Source organism: Molossus molossus, unplaced genomic scaffold (assembly GCF_014108415.1).
Source record: "Molossus molossus isolate mMolMol1 unplaced genomic scaffold, mMolMol1.p scaffold_m16_p_10, whole genome shotgun sequence".
NCBI lineage: Eukaryota > Metazoa > Chordata > Mammalia > Chiroptera > Molossidae > Molossus > Molossus molossus.
In genome coordinates this window covers 30,205,735-30,225,945 of record NW_023425345.1, presented here as the reverse complement: position 1 = coordinate 30,225,945, position 20,211 = coordinate 30,205,735, and the positions used below count along the sequence as shown (strand labels likewise).

The following is a 20,211-nucleotide window of genomic DNA, read 5'->3' as shown; positions in this document are numbered from 1 at the left end:
TGACGGTCTTTATTCCAGGCTCTCTGTGTAAGGAGAGTTGTGTAGTGAACAGTATTGGGGAACAGAGACAGTGTCTCTCTGGAGCAGAGAGCAGGCTTGCTTACTGTCCAGGGTAATAAGGACAATGCCTCCTCTCATTATAAAAAATTGGGGATGCCTGCCTTTGAGCTTCCTCAGCGGTGCCACAAACACACCTGGGCCCCTGTGCATCACCCCTGCGGAACTTGGGGTGGAAGGAACGGGCACAAATAAGAAACCTGTGCTTCTTGCTCAGCTGTGAGTAATGAAGTCCTTTGTCTCTGACCCGGGGGTCTCAGACGCCTGCCAGCACGAAGCTGTGGCCGGCCTACTTAGCTGGCAACCAGGTAAAAACCGCAGGCCCCTCACAGTTCTTGAGTCACAATTCTTCAGTTACCTGCATGTACTGATAATTGGTCTTGCTCTACATAAAGATAACAAAACTCTGTAAAATGCTTGCATATGAACACTTTTAAAGGATAACCTTTCTAAAATTGATCATATGCCTTCCAAGGAGGGAGGTTCTGAAATAATCTTGGATGTGTCTGGGCTTGTGTTGGTCAGGCCCTGCGGCCTGCTGAGGGGTGCGGAGCTGCTGATGCTCAACCCCTGAAGACTGACTCCGGGCTCGGGAACTCACCTTTTTAACAGAAGTCCCGGTGATTATAATGAAGTGCTTCAGGACCACGCTTGGAGAGACTCATGAAATGGCTGGGGATTAGCATGGGTTTGACTTCTTTTGACTGCATTTTAACTGTTGACCCTCTTCCCTATGGTCAACTGCAAAGCATCATTGTGAACAGTGTGGCTACTTTTAGCAATTTCTCACTCCTTCTTATTTCCTGTGTCCTAAGGAACATGATAACCAAACTTGTCAGGATTCTTTCTAAATGAAGTTAAACAAGCTTTAGGTGAAGGACAGAGGCCTTTGCCTGGCACCCACATGTGTGCTCTTTGGTTCAAAGCATTTGTGACTAGATTCAAACCATTTAGAGTCCTTTTATTTTACTTTTTTGGTTATCAGCTGTGTCTCAGAGTCACTGTTGTCCTGTAAGCGCTCTCTGGATAACTGAGTTTACTGATTCCAGTTCTTGCCCCAAAAGAATTGGAAGTAGCTTTTGCCACATTTACTGATAACCAGTAGGATTTACTAATAACACTCCTTTCCCTAAAATAATTTGAAGTCGCCTTTACAATGTTAATGAAAAGATAATCAAATAGAAACAGAAAATCACAATTATGGAAAAATAAAGAATGCAAAATGATGCCATAGGGGTTCATTTGTTGTCATATTGAACTTCCTACTTACTTGTGAGATGCCTGGCAGTCAGTGCAAAAGGGGAAATACAATACGTGTTTTTTTCTTATTTAAAAACAGGAAGGACAGGCCTTAGAAAAGATAATGTTTTTCTGGCAGCATTTTCTAGAATACACTTTGTCAGAAGGGCTTTTCTTTATAGGAGACATGGAGTGATCGATTTGATAATCTTCCCAACCATTTTTCAAACAGCAAATGCAAAGGCAAATTTCCTTTAACTGTTTCTTATAGCAATATTTCATGATGCTGAAGGCATTGTTGAAGCATAACTCAGTCAAAGCAGTGCTGTGAGGTACTGAACTCCTGTGGTCCAAGTATTTATCATTTTGGTAATTTAACAAAGTGCGGTGTAACTCTCTAATTTTTGCAGGAAGAAAGTGTTAACAGAGACAATGTTCCCATCTATCATCTGGGCTGAATGACTGATGTAATATTTCTTAATTAGATAATCACACTATATATACTGCTCTGCTCCACTCCTTCAGTTCATGCATCCCACATCACGTTGCTTTCCTTGCAGAAGGACCAACAAATGCGGAACAGATATGGATCTTGGCTGGCTGTGGCTTTTGCTTTCTAGATTGTTGTTCTTTTCAGCTCATTGATTAAAAACTTTTCATTCAAGCCTTAGCACTTTAGGGTACTCTTGCGCTATTATTATTTGTGCTTGTTCTGTATGTTTTTTTAAAAAAAATGTTTTTTCTTTATTGGTTTTAAAGAGAGAGAGGAAGGGAGAGGGAGAGAGAGATAAAAATATCAGTGAGAGAGAACATCGATTGGCCACCTTCTGCATGACCCCCTCTGGGGATTTGGCCCACAACTTGGGCATGTGCCCTGACCAGGAATCAAACTGGCGACCTCCTGGTGCATGGGTTGATGCTCAACTACTGAGCCACACTGGCTGGCTGTACTGTGCTGTATGCTTTGAACACATCATTCATCACAGTCCCCTCAGGCACTGCATAAAAATTACCACCTTGATTATAAGATATTATGTTAGCCAACTGTGATGAAAAACGGTGTTTAGATACTAGCCGTCAGCATGGTTTGAAACTCCCACCTGAAGATCGAAATTGCAGCCAGCAGCAGCAAGATCCCAATATGCTTTTAAACACAGTGTTAGAGAAACAACGGCTGGCAATACCAGTCAAACAGAACAATTTTAGAAAGAGAAGAACCAGTGAATAAAGATTTGCAGTAAGTGAAAGAAATATGTAGGCATTTGTCTTTCTAAGTATCCTGCTTGAGTTGGAAGCAGACACATGATTACACAGAGCTTTATAATGTGTTACATTAAGATAAAAAGTTTCTGCTAGTTTCAGATTTTCATTGCTGAGAGCAGAGATAAACTCTTCTGTACATTTTTTGTTGTTTTGAAGTTCATTTATCTACTTACTTTCCTGTAGTTCTCTCAATATGTACCAATCAACCTTCTTCTCAGGGCATGGAAGCATTTTCCCAGATAAAATATTTGTGTTTTTAATTAGATAGCCAGCACAAAATATCTCTTATTTCTACTTGAGTAAGGTTTTCTGTGTTATCTTGATGTTCTCTTTAGCATTCATAAGCAAGGAGCATAGCAACTAAGATCATTATATAAACACTCTCTGTAAAAATATTCTATCTAAATCTGTGTAATTATATAATAACATAATATAGTAAGCTATATGTTCAGACTACCTCTCAGAGAGAGATTGCAAAGCTCTTATATAGCTGTGCTCTGGGACACAGGAATCTACAGACAAGAAGGGATTTTAAAATGGGCATCAAGGTTGAGAACAGTTTACATTTCCAGATTTCTCAGTTGCTGTCTTGCATATTCAAGTTTAGAGCAATAAAAACAAATTATTTTCTACTTCTCAAGAAAATTGTATCTGCTTTCCTGTAATGATAATATGAATCAAATGGTTACGTATTGTTGTCATAAATTCTTACTTTCTGAGTGAGCAGGTTAGATATTTTCCAGAATGCTTGAGTGGGCATGAAATAATCATTTTGGGGCTGTCATGGTGAGCAAAATTGGGACTCAGAGAGGTGGTGATCATGGTTTCCAGTGGCTAACACAGCCTCTCAGATGAGTCCCCACTAATTCTTGTCAGCAGGACAATTGGACAAGAGCCCCAGTAGGCCAGAGAAAGTAGAGAGTCAAAGTAATTAATAAGATAAACAAAACGGCCCTGGCCGGTTTGGCTCAGCGGTTCGAGCATCGGCCTGCGGTCCAGAGAGACCCGGGTTCGGTTCCCGCTAAGGGCATGTACCTTGGATGCAGTTAGTCCCCGGCCCTGGTTGGTCGTGCGGGTGGCAGCAACTCGATGTATCCCTTTCACGTCGATGTTTCTCTCTCTCTCTCTCTTCCTCTCTCTCCCTCCCACTCTATCTGTACAAAAAATGGAAAAATGTCCTCGGGTGAGGATAAAAAAAAATAAAAAAAAAAGATAAACAAAACGGTTTTGTAGGTGACTCTGATTGAGTGATAGATAAAAATCCATATAGCAGGTAGAAAGCAATCTGCTTTTCTCTGCTCAGTTTTAGGAATGTACTGCTTTTATCATTAGTTTGTGCTTCATGAAATAAGAAAGGAAAGAGTGAAATTGGGGGGGAGCCCTTATTATTTTAATAGGAACCTCAGTTAAGAAGATTAATGACTCAGTGTGATTTTCCTTCCTTTGACAGCTTGTTGTTAACTTTGTTTTTGTCTGTTGGCTTTGTATGAAAGTAAATAAGAGCTGCTTAAAGCCAATTATATTTAAAAAGAAGGAAAGCTACTATTTATTGAGCATTACTTTATCTTTTTTACTGAGGGTAGCATCATAAATTATCTTGAAATTTTACTTGAGCAAAGTTTTCTGTGTTACCTTGGTTTGCTTTTCTCCATTCACGAAACTAAGAAAAAAAATATAAAAACTGCTATGTAAAAAAATATTAAGCAAGAGTGTTCTTCAACTCGTATTCTGTTATCAGTGTGGTGTGGACATTCTACCCTGTGCCATGTTCTTCTAACTGTATACATTAACAAAATTGGGGGTGCGCATATTTAAGAAATCAAGTTAATGTGGTTATTAAATACATTGTAGGAATTCATACCCAGGTTTATCTAAATGGGGAATTTTAACCCAGGTTGACCTAATTCTACAGCTGGAGTTCTTTCCATGAATTTCCTAAATAATGAGCTCACACAGCTTTAACTTGATTGATTATATTGGAATCAGCTAAGTTGAATGACTATCACCACAGAGCGCTTATAAAAAGAAAAGTAGTCAGAGAGATTCGCCTCATCAGAGGTGTTCAGAAGAAAACCGATTCACTCCAGAGAAAAGTTCAAAGGGTTCAGAAGTTCAAAGAGCCATAGGAAGGAGGCTTTCTTTCAGGAAGGATTTAAGTTCAGGACAAATGTTGCTGTAGGGCAGTATTTCCTAAATTTACCTTATAAGGCTCACTTGTGATGCTTGTTAAAAATACAGACTTTTATCTCTCTTCCTTGGAGAATCTAATTCAGTAGGCTTTCTGCGGTGGGACCCAGAAATTGGTATTTTAACAAGGACCCTTCCTTGCAAGGTGGTTTATCAGACAGGTTTAGAAAACATTGCTAAAAAGGATGGGTCAGTATCGTGAACTCCCAGAACCTAGGTGAGATGTGTATTTTATAGATGTTAGAAGAAGATTATAACAACAAATCATCAAGGAGATTTTGTTTAAAGGTAGCTGTGAATAGCAGATAGTGTGAAAAAAAAAAAAAAAGAGAGTAAATGGGGTTTAAATAAAAGATGGTTCCCATTATTCAGGACCTTTTTAGATGCATGTGATAGGAGACCAGCTCACCCTGGTTTAAACAAAGGAATAGTTTTGTGGGGGGTGGGCATTTACTGGCTCATAAATACAGGAAAGGTCAAAGGGCTTAAATAAGGTGTGTGTACCACTTCTGTGATTGTGGCTTCATTCTCAGGAAAGGCTGTGATTGGCCAGGTGAGTCACCTGCCTACTTGGTGGAGGGCTATGGAGAGTGATTGAGAGTCACACGCATCACATGGAGAGGAGCAGGGTTACCCAAAGAAATGCAAGGCCATATAAGGGAAGGGCATCAGGAAAGACAGGGTTGGGGGTGAAAGTGATTTTAGGTCAGTGACTTTAGTCCCTTCACACACTGTCATTCTTGTTTTCCCTTTATTTTGTGCCTTTTTTTTTTTTTTTTACAAATTGTTAAGTTTTTATTTCATAACCATAAACTTAACTGCAATCCAGCTAGACTTGGAAGGAGTAAAGAAAAAATGGAACCCAATGAATTGTGGCAAGTGCATGAATGTTATGGAACATTCCAAGCAGATGGGGGTGAAGAAGTGCTCTCCTGAGCTACAGAAGGAATGGTCTGGTGGTTAAGCTAAAACACAAGTCAAATTTATTAGCATTGTCCACAGTCAGCAATGGTGACCTTCTTGCCGGTCTTGCCATCCCTGGACCCAAAGCTCTCCATGGCTGTCACAACATCCATGCCGTCTTTCACCTGGCCGAAGGCCACATGCTTGCCATCCAACCACTCAGTCTTGGCAGTGCAGATGAGCAACTGGGAACCGTTTGTGCTGGGTCCAGCATTTGCCATGGACAAGATGCCAGGACCTGTGTGCTTCAGGATGAAATTTTCATTATCAAATGTCTCCCCATAGATGGACTTGCCGCCTGTGCCATTATGGTGTGTGAAGTCACCACCCTGGCACATAAATCCCGGAATAATTCTGTGAAAGCAGGAAGCTTTATAACCAATTCCTTTCTCCCCAGTGCTCAGAGCAGGAAAGTTTTCTGCCGTCTTTGGAACTTTGTCCGAAAACAGCTTGAAGGAGAGGTGGCCCAAGGGATCGCCATCGACGGTGATGTGGAAGGACACGGTGGGGTTCACCATGGCTGAGCTTGAGCGGTTCTGGCACGGCAGCATCTGCAAGGCCTATTTTGGGCCATTTTTAAGAATTTGCATAAATCATAATATTAACTGCTTAAAATATTCTAAGTAAAATTAAGCGTTGTCATAAAAAATGTATACATAACCCTGAGGTGGCATCTTCTGTAAATTTCCTATACAATGACACCCTGAATCCAAGCTTCAATTGACCACGTGACTCATCTTTCCATTGCAATAAACAGAAGGAATATGATTTACAGGAAAACTAACAAGTCTTTTCAGGGCTCCCCAACTCCTAGACAATGGGCACATCATTATTTCCTTTCCTTTTACATTCAGCACTTCCTAAAGGATCTCTTTGAAGCGGCGAGTTATTTTTGGAAATTGATTTCTTTTCAAAATTAAAAGCATCAGTTTTGTTAGAGTTTTCCAGCGATGTTTCCAATAAAAATTCGGAGACTTTACTTCCTTGCCTATACATTAACCTCACTTCTCAGTAGTTGCAATGACAAAGCAATACAATAAAAGGTGAGCACTTTTAATTAAAACGTTGCAAAGATTTACCATATTTTTAGCAGACTGAAAAATATTGGCAGTTTTTGTTTTTTTTTTTTAAGCAACATGTCCTGTAATACCAAAGGAGACCATGAAAGAGAAATCATTCATTCATTCAAAAAATATCTTAAATAAAATGGCTTACTTCGTGGCACATTACAATCAGTACTTCGGGAGTCCTGGTGTGTTGTTCTTTATCTAGGGTAAGATTAGTGTTTCTGAGATGTTAGTTCTCTAAGTGTCTCAGAAATCTGTTACTTAACAGCCTTTGCTCAATAAAATTTATGGACTCATGGGTTTGTTGCCATCATAAGAAACATGGTAGGCAAAGCTGGGCGTTCCCTGCTTGTCTCCCGTTGGCACTCTGTGTCCCTCCTGTTCCTGCTCCCTCTGGCCAGTCCCCGCACACCCATGCCTGTCTGAGTGCTGTCCCTGTGGGCTTCAGAGGGCCTCACCACTGTCTCCCTGCCCTGCTCTGCTCTCCAGCAGTGTGCTGTCTTCCAGAATGATCCCTTTTTACCATTGTGATGAGTTTGGGTTGGTGTGGTTAGCAACACAGTAATGCTTGACTCCTGCCAGGCTTTCAGGCACTTTTTCTCCAAGTTCCCAAGGGGTCTGCAAACATTATAAAATAAAGCAAGGACATGCTTTGCTCCCTGTGCTAGGGGAGAACCTGGTGAACGAGGCTGGACTTGGTGGCTTGGGCTAGAACCTTGAATCTGACTGCTGTCTAATAAAAGGCCCATCTAACTTACTCACCAGCTCGGAGAAGATGCAGCCAGAGAGAGATGACTGGCAAGACAGGGGTCAGTGTCCCTATTTTTCCAGGAGGCCCTGGTCTGGCTACCTTGGAGGACAGCAAATCCTTAAAAGTGTCTCTAAGATTTGTCCCCCTTCCAAGAACACATTTTGAGGATGGTTTTGAACAATGAGTTTATCCTAATAACCATGAATTGTTCTGCACTAGCTTTTTCTTTATACTCTGCACAAACTGGTATTTGTGAATGAGACCCCACTTCTGAAATGCTGGCCAGAGGCATTCACGTGACACTCTTTTTGTTTTGTTTTGTTTTTTATCCTCACCCAAGGACATTTTTGCATTTATCTTTAGATAGAGTGGGAGGGAGAGAGTGAGGAAGAGAGAGAAACATCGATGTGAGAGAGACACATCGAGTGGTTACCACCCTCACGACCCCAATCGGGTCTGGGGACAAACAGCAACTGAAGTACGTGCCCTTCATGGAAACTGAACCCAGACACTCTCATCTGCGGGCCGACACTCTAACCACTGCGCAACTGGCCAGGGCTGCAACTTGACTTTAGGTCATTCAGTCAGATTCTCTGAACCTTAGTTGCCTCATCTGCAATCTAAAGACATTACTGATATCTTTATGTTTTTCATTTAGATGTCTTTCTTAAGGCAAGAGATGCTCTTGACATATCTGCCATCTCCAACATCCTAAACCTCTTATTTATGCTTTTGAGGACCCCAAGGTGTAAGGATTTCTTTCTTTCTTTACTTAAAAGAATGGAAATAAAGGTGGAGGACTCATCTGCTTCTAAGAATAGGTCACCCTGAGAGGCTTGCTTGTGTCTCAGTCTCCAGTTCTCCTGGGAGAACAGATGTAGAGAGGTCCTAAAACTCCTGACATACCCTTGGGACAACAGGATGGAGGCATTGTAACAAATTGGTACTTACAAAATAGTCACAGGCATGTAAGTAAAGCACAGGGGATGCAGTCAATATGTAACATATGTAGCAACTACGTATGGACCAGTTGGGGTACTGTAACTATCAAGGGGAACACTATGTAAAGTATATGATTGTCTAAGCACTAAGCGGTTCACCTGAAACCAATACAAAAACGAAAACAAACTAAAAAAAAAAAAAGAATGAATGGCTCCCATGTCTGGGAGCGGTGCCCCCAGTGGTAAGAAGCTGTAAGGAAGAGCCAAAGTGCCCAGTTCAGCATCTGGTCCCAGTTACAGAGATTTTTGAGGATAGTTTTCTCAGGAGCTAAAAGACAAAACAGATGAAGGATTGTGGAATACATTCCTTCCTGATTGAAAGTTCACATGGTATAAAATTCTAGAGTATATAAATCTATGTCTGAATACCTTCTTGATAACTTGAATTTGTTGGGGGCATAGAGAGTTAAGAATCCCTGCTCATGAACTCGTTTAATATGTGGAGAAAGGAAAGTTACAGTAGAGTTATCTCTAAGAATAAACATTAGCATAGAGAGAGCCCGATTAGTTTTTAATGAGCAGAGGGTTGGCAATAGAGATGACAAGGACACCCTGTCATTACTAATACACTGTCACTCATGCTCCCCGGGCCTCCCCATGTGTGCAGGCACATGGGTGTCCTGGAGGTCATGCCTCTGTTTCTTGGGCTCTTATCGTCACTTGGCCACTGAAGATTGCTGCATTCCGTTGCTGCTCATCTGCTTCCTTCTGGTTGTATCTGGCATGTGTCTCCTTTGTGCATAAGAGCAATTCCATTGGCTAAAGCTGATGCCAAATTTTCCATGTTCTTTCCCTCTCTGGTCCTTTTGGTCATTGTGACCACACTGGGGGTCACTGCTGCAAGACTGCTGTGGCTAGAGCCACAGGGGGTGCTCCAAGTGTGGTCAGTGAGGTTCATCCATTGTTCCCAAAGGGCCGCCTCTGAAGTTTCTAAGCAGCAAGGTTAGCAGAGGAGGCTTCTTTCCCCACCTCTGGGCCACTGTTATCTAATGTCTCCTGTTTCCTGGATCGAATGCAGTGTGGGACTTCTACCCTGTGATGTGCAGACTCTCACTTTTAGCCTGAGGCCTATAGTCTATCTCTGTAAAATGTCTCAGGGTGAGTCCCAAGGGCTAGGCCTGGGAATTAGGTGACAAGTGACAGGTGCTACACTCCTCTCCTCCTTCACCTCTGCGCCTCTTCTCCTCCCTTTCTGTATGTGCCTCCCCTCCATGTAAATCAGTTTCTGCAAGTAGGTGCTTAGATGCTATCTGCTCCTTTTCATTATATATATCTTGACCAGTAACATTCTAGAAAAATTTGGGATCCCTGCTATGCTAATTTAACTTGTTTCATCATTATATTCATTCACGTATGTTGTGCTAATTTAGAGTTGTCAGATAAAATATTGGATGCCCGGTTAAATTTGAATTTCAGATAAACAGGAAATAATTCTTAGAAAAGATGAAAACAATTATTTTTTAGAGAGAAAGGAAGGGAGGGAGGTGAGAGAGGAAGAGAGAAAGAGAAATGGCGATGTGAGAGCAAAACATTGACCAGCTGCCTCCTGCACACCCCCTACCAGGGATCAAGCCTGAAACCCAGGCATTGAACTAGCAACCTTTCTGGACACGGATGACACCCAGCCTACTGAGTCACACCAGCCAAGGCTACAACCCATTCTTTGTTTCTTTATTTTAATCCTCACCCCAGGACATTTTCCCATATTTTATTCAGATAGAGTAGGAGGGAGAGAGAGAGAGAAGCATCGACATGAAAGAAACACATCGAGTGGTTGCCACGCACACGACCCAACCAGGCCAGGAACAAACTGCAACCAAGGTACGTGCCCTTAGCGGGAACCGAACCCGGGTCTCTCAGGACCGCAGGCCAACGCTCTTAACTGCTGAGCCAAACCGGCCAGGGCCAGTCCATTATTTTTAAAGTATAAGTATGTCCCAACTGTTGCATGGGACATGTTTATACTAAATTTTTATTTGTTGTTTATCTGAATATCAAATAAAAGTAGGTGTTCCATATTTTTATTTGCTAAATCTGACAACTCTAGGCTGGGAGACTGCATCCAAGAGGAAAAGGAAGGTGATCTGAGGAACTTGGAAATTTCAAATATTTTCCAACAGAGGTTCTGGGAATCAGGGACCCTTGTGCTATCTGTCACTCCTGTCCGCGGTGACTGCTCAGAGCAGGCTGACACAGGGAACCTGTGAGGAGGGCGCCCTCGCCCTTCTGATGTTCACAGTCACACCTCCTGAGTTTCAATGTTCTGTGCTGAAAAATTCCGAACCAAGACTCTGTGAATTTATAGAACATGATAGAAAATACTTTTCCCTTAGAGAGATAGGAACATAGAAATAGTGCTTTAAAAACTTTAGCCTTAGAAATATAGTCTCTATTGATCTGAATTGCTAATGCAAAAATATTGTGTTTTTACTTTAAAATCTATATGTCTCTGACTTATAATTTTAATAAATATTGCAGCAGAATATTAACTTTCATTATTTATGAATCTGCTGAACTTTGCAAGGATTTGCTGACACTTAAATGATTACAATTTTAAGGATAGTTCATTTTACATCATAAATAACCTAAAAGGTCATTCAGTGTTCTACATAACATTCAAAGAGAGCACATATTGAGAGTAAGTATTAGAAGTCAGAGGAGTCAACAATTACCTTTAAAAAGGTCCACTGATTGTTTTGAAACTTGGAAATAAAAAATAAAAGTTCAATCAGGGTTAATATGTACTAACAAGTGATTCTTTTTGTTTATTTCTTTTTTATCTTTTTTGAGAGTCCACTAGTTTGGTAGACTGGCATCTTCTTTATTCATGCTTATTGTTTTTTGGTTTGTGGTATTAATTAGGATATAGGCTAGGCTGATCTAACAAAGAAACTCTAAGTGACTTAAACAAAATAGAAGTCTCTTTCTTTCTCTCACACACACGCACATGCATGAGCGCGCCCGCGCACACACGTGTGTGCGCGCACACAGCCTAAACGTATGTCCTGGCAGCTTTCCTTTTCTCCACCTGTAGCCTCCAATGTCTTTGCCCAAGCTGGCTGGCTGCTCCTCTCAGCCAGTGGGAAGGGGCCGAGGGACTCATGTTCAGATATGTTGAGAGTGAGACCCAGAAGTGACATTATTTTGGCTGACCTTCCACCAGACAGTACTTAATCAAATGGTCACAATTAGCTATATGGAGCTCTGGGAAATATCTGGGACACCTCAAAGTGCTATTTTTAAAATTTTTATTTATTTAATGGTGTTGACAAAATAAGCAATGAGATTCTTTAAAAAAAATTTTTATCCTCACCCGAGGACATTTTTGCATTTATCTTGAGATAGAGTGGGAGGGAGAGAGGGAGAAAGAGAGAGAAACATTGATGTGAGAGAGACACATCGAGTGGTTGCCACCCACATAACCCCAACCAGGGCCGGGGACGAATTGCAGTTGAGGTACGTGCCCTTAGCGGGAACCGAACCCAGGACTCTCTGGTCTGCGGGCCTATGCTCCAACCGCTGAGCCAAACCAGTCAGGGCAGTAATGAGGTTCTTTAAAACAATTGTTTTTTTCTTTATTGATTTGAGAGAGAGGAAGTGAGAGGGAGAAAGAGAGAGAGAAATATCAATGAGAGAGAGAAATATCGATGAGAGAGAACATCGATTGGCCACCTGCTACATGCCCCCCCCCACTGGGGATTTGGCCCACAACCTGGACATGTGTCTTGACCAGGAGTCGAACTGGTGACCTCCTGGTGCATGGGTCGATGCTCAACCACTGAGCCACACTGGCCGGACAGCAATGAGATTCTTTAAACAATAATTTATTTTTATTTTCTTGTCATTGAGTTTATTGGGGTGACACTAGATAACAAAATTATACAGGTTTCAGGTGCACAGTTCCACTATACATCAGCTGCACACTGTGCTGTGTGCTCACCACCCCAAGTCAAGTCTTCATCCATCACCATTTATCTCCCCTCTAGCAAAAATCCGTTTTAAAAATGTCTTTTATTTTCTAATAAAAATAGTTATAACTTGATTTACTTTCATTTAAGATAATAAAATTAATATATCTTATATAATATTGTAAATAATATCTGTTTATCAGGACACTTTTGTAATAATTACATTCTCCATGTATGTGGTTAGAAAAGTACAACTGTCACCTTGTATGGAAAATAAGTTAATATCTAAGTTTAATCCCAGATGAAGGTTTTACATGCTTATGTCTCTACTAGATTTGCAATTTAAGGAAGAACTTTCTTGTTTCAAAGACTGGTATACTGAAAATAGTTTAAAATATTATTCCAGTTAAAGGATTTGAGCCGACTTTCTACTCTATAAACACTTCGAGAGACGTAAAGGAAATAACTTCTGCAATGAACCACTGTTTCTTTCTATACTGCTTGATGGTGTAGTGTGGTTTGTATGGTTGACATTTGGTTCTTGGGTGACATGGGCGTGGTGGCTGTTCCGAAGGGTTCCTGATTCCTGCTGGAGCGTGACGACACGCTGCTGCTCAGGCGGTGAACAGTGCCTGCCTCCCAGTCGGTTAGAGCCCGGACCTCGCGGAGAATTATGAACAAGCACTCGTACTTCTGGCCTTTTCCCTGGCCTCTTTGAAAAGAAGAATCTCCTGGGCACTTATTAAATATTTAACTTTCTAGGCTCGGAGCTGGATATACTGATTCAGTGATCTTAGGTGGGGTTTCGGGAATTTGTGCGTTTAATAAGTACCCGAAGGGATTTTTTTTTTTTTTTTTTTCATCAGGGAAGTTTGAAAAACACAGCACAGTGCTGGCCATCATCCACTGTGCTCAAGGTCAGAGACAGCGCCCTCATTTGCGGGGTGGGGTGGGGGGGCTGCTAGTCACTACCCAGGCCCTTTAGTGCTCTTCCTCTGCCACGAAGAGCCAGAGGACCACAGCCGCTCTCGATTACACGCACTTGGGGACAAACCTTTGCTCTTCAACAAGGAGTCACAGCTGGCGTGTGCTATCTCTCTGGTCCCAGACTCACTCTCTGACAGCAGCTCCTCTCACCTGAAAGGAATTAGTTTCATGACCACGGGCTCGGTCCTAGAAGTCCTTCCTCACACTCCAATCCCCAAGTACTGGAATTGATAGTAGTTAGCAATAATGACTACCTGAAGACCACGGAGTAACCATGTACCAGTGATGGCATTGTATTTGTATAATCCTTGTTCTCTAGATTCTTGGTATCCAGAACATTTTTCTTTTCATTCTTTTTCACTCACGAAAGAAGGAAAAGGTGCAGTCTATAATGAAACTCTCTAGCCTTTCTCTACGCTTAGAATAGTTCAAGCTAAAGCCAAAGCCCATAATAGGACAAAAATAGCCAGGACCTTTGAAAAGCAGACTTTTTTTATTAGGCATCTGAACTGAAAAACTCTTTTTATTCTAAGATTCTGTTCCTTTGATCACCAAAATGAAGCACTATTTAGAACCTGATTCTACACAGGGGTTATTACATAAAGATATCCACCTTCACTCTGCAGTTCCAGTAAGTCCATGTTCTGTTTAGTTTTGGGTACAGTTCCCCAGAGCGGGATAGCCGTACACTTCCGAGTTAATTCTAAGTAGAATTGAGCAACTGTGGCATGAATGAAGAGCGTTGAGTCAATAGTGAGTCAAATAAAAAGAACAACTAAGCAATCCTTTAGTTAATGGTCTATAGTTGCCTTGAATAGTTAGTAAGCAAGAGGATTATTTTCTGATGTGGGATAGAAATTGGGTCTAAAAGCACACCTCTGTTCTTAGAATATCTGCCTGAGGAGACCCAGTTGGGGCAATTTATGCTCCGTGTGGGGTACATACCAGCTGACATGATGTAATAACTCACTAAACACCTGAAAGCACAGGAGTCGTCTTGAAATCCCCTTAGGGTCCTAAGAAAGCACTCATCTATAGTAAAATACTGGAAACAGCAAGTAGGCTTTACAAACGGCATAAGGAACAACTATGTTTCTTATCTGTAGGGCTGGTCCCTATCTCATTCATTGTTCTACCCCTAGTTCCTTGGCCATAATTGATGCTCAATAAATCTTTCTTGTGTACATCAAGAAATGAATGAATATGCATTCTTATTATACCAGAGGGTTATATGTAAAGACTGTCCTTAAAGAGGTGCTGGAAGGGTCCTGTTTTGAAATCCCCTTATTGACTCACCTTCTGGAGCACTGAAAATGATTGTCAGTCATGGTCATGATGATGACATGTTTTTCTGGAGAAATAGTGACTATTCAATAAGTAGAGACCAGCAGGCTTTCTCCTTTCCCTCCTCTGTGCCATTCTCAAACCTGATGCTCTTCTCATTTCCATTGTAAATCGAAGGGAAAGGAATAATAGAAGCATTGGATCTTATATGCTTGAAAGAACTTGAATGGTTGTCTAGTCCAACCAACCACCTTTTCTTTTCCTTTTTATATGGGTGTGTCTATTACACAGTAGTGATGATTCACTAAGCTGTACTCAGGAATTATACAATTTTTTATATTTGTGTTATACTTCAATGAAATGAGTTTTTAAAATATTTAAAAATAAGGGATGGTGAACTGTGAATCATTCCCCACTCAAATGTCATGTAGTAGTCCTGAAGCTCATGGCTTCTGTTCGAGTACAAATCCTCATTCAGAACACATTACACATGCCATCCTTTGGGGGTTGGCTGTCTGGTTTTTATACCCACAGATAACTAAAGGGCAGACTAAGTGAACAATCTCCAACAATAACTGATAAGAAGTGACAAAAGAGACAAACAACAACAACAACAACAAAACAACAAACAACTAGAAAAGCATTTATAAACCCCGAAAACCCACAGCAGCTAAGGACCATTCAGATTAGGAGCAAATGTCTTACAGATCTCAGTATCTCCTGATGGTGCGATTACCCACAAATATAATGATAAAAGCCACACATGAATACATTCTCCTTGGAATGGATGGGAGTAACACTTGAAATACCTTCAACTTCCCTTTATCACTGCTTTTCCCAAATCTTCCATCCTCCCCAGAGATAGTCGCTGTTAACAGTTGGAGATCTACCTGGTCTTTTTCTTTACAGAAACATATATATATGTACATGTACACATTTATAATTTGGGGGTTTTGATTTTCATTGCTATAGACTCAATGTTTTCATTGCTCTCCCCCTGATTTCATATGTTAAAACCTGACCCCCAATGTGATGCTATTGGGAGGTGGACCTTTAGGAGGTGATTAGGTCACAAGGATGGAGCCCTTGTGAATGGGATTAGTCTCCTTATCAAAGAGACCCCAGGGAACTCCCTTACCCCTTACATCATGTGAGGACACAGGGAGAAGGCAGTCATCTATAAACCAGGAAGTGGGTCCTTACCAGACAAGGAACCTGCTGGTGCCTAGATCTTGGGCTTCTCAGCCTCCAGAACTGTGAGAAATAAAATTCTATTGTTTATTAGCCACCCAGTCTGTGGCGTCTGTTACAGCAGCCGGAACAGATTCAGATGTTTATATAGTGGATCATACTGTGTGAGGTGTACTACAACTTGCATTTTCCACTTGACAGTCTGTCCTGGGGATCTTCTATGTCAGTGTATACACACAGCCTTCTTTCTTTTTTAATAGCTGGGTCATATTCCATAGTTCATTTAAATGTTCTTCTATTGATGATGACATTTAAGCATTTAGCCATTTTTTCACTATTTCCCATAATGTTGAAATGTACGTTGTTGTCTATATATTTTGGAATTATGTGCTAGAATTTTTGTAGCACAGATTTCTAGCAGTGGAAACGGTATGGCAAGTCAAACTATATATGTATATAACATTTTAATAAATATTGCTACACTACCTTCTCAAAATGCTTTACCAATTTACAAAGTATATATTATAAAAGCAATGAGTAGGCATGTCCATTTTCCTGCACCAGATAGTGTTGTCCTATTTAATTTTTACCATCCTGATGAGTGAAAAGTTGTATGTCATTGTTGTTTAATTTAAATTTTCCTATTAGTAACATGCAACATCTTTTCATGTTTGTTGACTGTATTTTTTTTTCTGTAAATTGTCTGTATTCTAGTCCAACCATCTTTTCAATGCTGGGGAAACTTTTACATCCCACCGAGATGCACAGCTGACATTTATCTTGCTCTAGGCTCCAGGAGCAGCTTCCCATCTCTCGAGGCAAATCATTTTCATCGTGTGTGGCTCAGATCATTCAATAGCTTTTCCCCAAACTGAGCTGAAAACCCGTTCTGAGTTCTACCTATTAGGACCATACAGAACACGACTTTCTCCTTTCCACATGGCCACTCCACATATTTGCTGGCAACGTTCATAACCCCACATGAGTCTTTTAATAGTAATGATGATAACTGCCATTTACAACAACACGCAGGCTCTGTGGCGGGCACTTGCTCTCATTTAACCTTCATGGTAAACCTGCATGTTAGGTGGCGCTGTAATCTTTGTGCCGTATGGAAAAGCCTGAGGCTCAGAGAGGTTAAGTCCTTGGCCTACATTCACAACGTTGGGAAGGTATAGAATGGAGACTTGAGCATGTCTATGTTGGGGTTCGGTTTCAGGTCAACTTCGCAATGACTTTCCCGTTATTTGTTGAAGAGGCTCAGGTTCCTCTCTGCTGTTGGCTGCTACAGTTGGCCTAACAAATATACTTGCTGGTCTGCCTTCTGCAGCCTCCAGCTTCCTCCTGCATTGGGAGAAAATGTCAAATTTTTGTTTTCTGTCTCCAGTCTCACAGCCTCTCTCTTTTTCCCCAGATTCTTAAAGATCACCAGACATGGTTTGAACTACCCCTGACAGGAGTGAACTGCATTCACAGAGCGGAGCAGGGGAATTCCCACTCTGCCAGGCCCCGGGCAGTGTTCTGAGATGGCCCCAACCACGCTCCGCTACCCGCTCCTGCACTAAATACACAATATATGTGTTACCCTCCAGGGGAGGGGACAAGAGTTGGCAAGATGAGAAAAATGAATCCATGTCCTTTTTGTTTATCCTTTCATACGAATACATTGCCTTGTGGTTTGGAAACAAAATAAGACTTTTTTTCTGAGCAAATTTTGGTGTTTGTAAGACCACTCTGAGTATTTTACAACTCTGGGTTGACTCAGTAGAGACAGGGCACCCCAGTCTGTTATCAGAGAAAGCACAACATTCCACTTGTTTACTGTTTCAGAAATAAAGACAGATTCCCAAGAATGTGGGAAAGATAAGTGACCCTAGAGGTAGGGAGAGAGGAAATAGTTTTAGCTACAAAAGATTCAGGTGCTCTGTTTACAAGATGCTAATTTGTTTCCTTATTTTTCAGGCTGGCTGCTCCCAGGAATGTCTGATGCTGAGGTCTTGGCTGGTCCCCAAGCCAAATGAGCCACCCTGGCCATTGCTATTGGCTGCCAGTGCCAGACATTCAGAGAACAAGGGCTACCAAAGTCACCCTACCTCCCCCTCCCGTACCCCAGCCAGGCCCAAATATTTGAGTCCTAGCAAAAAACACAGTTTACACTCAGATTTGCACTCCCCCCGCCCCCTTGAGCATTATTATTAAACCATAATGAGACCTATTGGGATTTAACCCATTCTCGTTGCTGCTGTGGAAAGCGGACTCCTTTGTATGTCAATTATGATTCTGCTACGATTGTCATGTAATCATTTACCTGCTTATTATCGTGATCACTTTCACTAATGAGTTAGCATGCTCAGAAGGAGAAATTGGAAATCCAGTTGATTTTATTAGCAAAATTTTGTGGAATGTTTCACAAAGAAAAAATCCTGAAAATGTAGTACTGGCTACAAAGCGATCTGAGGATTATTCATGGGCTTTGCTTATATCTGTGCCCGTCCAGTCATGCACTACCCCAGATGAGTGGAACTGTGCCACATATATAGAACGTCTGCAGAAAGATGACCCAGCGGGAGACAGCAGATTTTGGTGATGCTGGTAGCTTGGTCTAGCACAGTGTGATAAAATCAGACAGCTAAAAACAATGGGAAAACAGAAAGATAAAGTTATTGAACAAGACAGAATGCAAAATTAATTTGGAAATAGAAAGAAATCCATGGGTTTAATATTCAGGGTACAGACCCATAAAAAGTCAATTAAAGGTTTATAGTTTCAGTGCTGATCCGTCTGTCACTGCATGTTTCTTTCTTTAAGCCCTGGTGCAGAAATAAATATTTCTAACCATATGCCTTTACTCCTGAGGTCCTTCAGGCCTCCTAAGCTCATGACTTAGAGTATGTCAGTCTAGGGAAAAGAACTGTTAAAAATATTACTGTAGCCCTGGCAGTTTGGCTCCGCGGTTAGAGCGTCGGCCTGCGGTCCAGAGAGACCCGTGTTCGGTTCCCGCTAAGGGCATGTACCTCGGTTGCAGTTTGTCCCTGGCCCTGGTTGGGCCGTGTGGGTGGCAGCCACTCAATGTGTTCTGTTCCTTTCACGTAGATCCCTCTCTCTCTCTCTCTCTCTCTCTCTCTCTCTCTCTCCCCCTCTCTCTCCCTCCTGCCCTGTCTGAACAAAAAATGGAAAAATGTTCTCGCGTGAGGATAAAAAGAAAGAGAAATATTACTGTAGTTTTCCAGATCTGAGAGACACAACATGAAAAACGTATCATAGCCAGTACAAGTGTTTTAATTATTTTCAGCTTCAAACTGTTATGGACTTTTTTCTACCATGCTTTATTTTTCAGCCTCCTGAGGTAGTAACCTGTTAGATTTTGACCCTTTCCAGGGGTGGGGGGTGGGGAGTTAATGCTAGGGAGCGGATGTCCTAGAGGTGGGAGCGAGGGCAGAGGGCTCCACACTCAGGAACTCTCCGCGGGGAACCACTGCATTGGGAAGGGGCACGCTGAATTACTTCACCTCTGATTCCTGATTCTGTCCAAAGAAACAAGGGCTTGATTCTGTTAGTCTTCCCCTGGGGAGCGAGTGGAGGGCAGGTGATGGTTTGACCTAGTTGAATCCAGGCAGTGAAAGCAGAGCTGGGAGGCTCTGTTCCCTTGTGCCTGGGTGTGGCTGGGCAGGTGGGACCGTTTGGACAGCTAAGACCCTTGAGAACTCACTTCTTTGTCCCCTTGTCTGCCTCTCCCCGCCGGCATGTGCCAGGGCAGAAAAGGGGGCAGGGGCGGCTGTGCTAATAACTTCCTTCTCAAAATTTAAACGTTATTGACCCATAGTTTCCAAACCCACAGGCCCCTGTCTCCGCCCGGTTCTCCGCCTTCCCAGAGTGCTGGGGGAAGGGAGAGGGCAGCAGGGACCCTGGAGTCGGCCCTGGATACCGGAATGCCACCATAGCCTGCCAGGCTTCCCAGCAGCAGTTAACGGAGTCACCTTGCAGGAAATCTGCAACAGTGATTATTTTAAAGTGGGGAGGAGGGTGGTGGAACTTAGAAGGGGACCGACGTGGGTTGATGAGGGATGGAGCCAGCCGGGTAAGGTCAGCTCAGGGGATTATAAAATCTAGGGTTGTAAAGATATGGGGAGTGGCATCTTTAAGAGTTTTTTTTTTTTTTTTTGCAGATGAGAGGCCTGAGATTCATGGAGGCTATGACTTTTTAAGGTCTCAGAAGCATAAGATTGAGTTTTTTCGGATAGATGCCGAGGTTATACAATAGGGGCCGGCACTTGTACCTAAAGTCGGGGCTGCGGACAGGAGTGAGTGGGGGA

At 42.0% G+C, this 20,211-nt stretch overlaps 1 protein-coding gene across 1 annotated transcript; it reads right to left on the bottom strand.

The window, feature by feature from the left end:
• Positions 1-5,732: 5,732 nt before the first annotated feature.
• On the bottom strand, positions 5,733-6,230 carry LOC118623364 (peptidyl-prolyl cis-trans isomerase A-like). The gene has a single exon (XM_036250851.1). It carries the CDS (start codon positions 6,225-6,227, stop codon positions 5,733-5,735), a length of 495 nt encoding a protein of 164 aa, XP_036106744.1. The 5' UTR covers positions 6,228-6,230.
• Between the last annotated feature and the right edge of the window lie 13,981 nt (positions 6,231-20,211).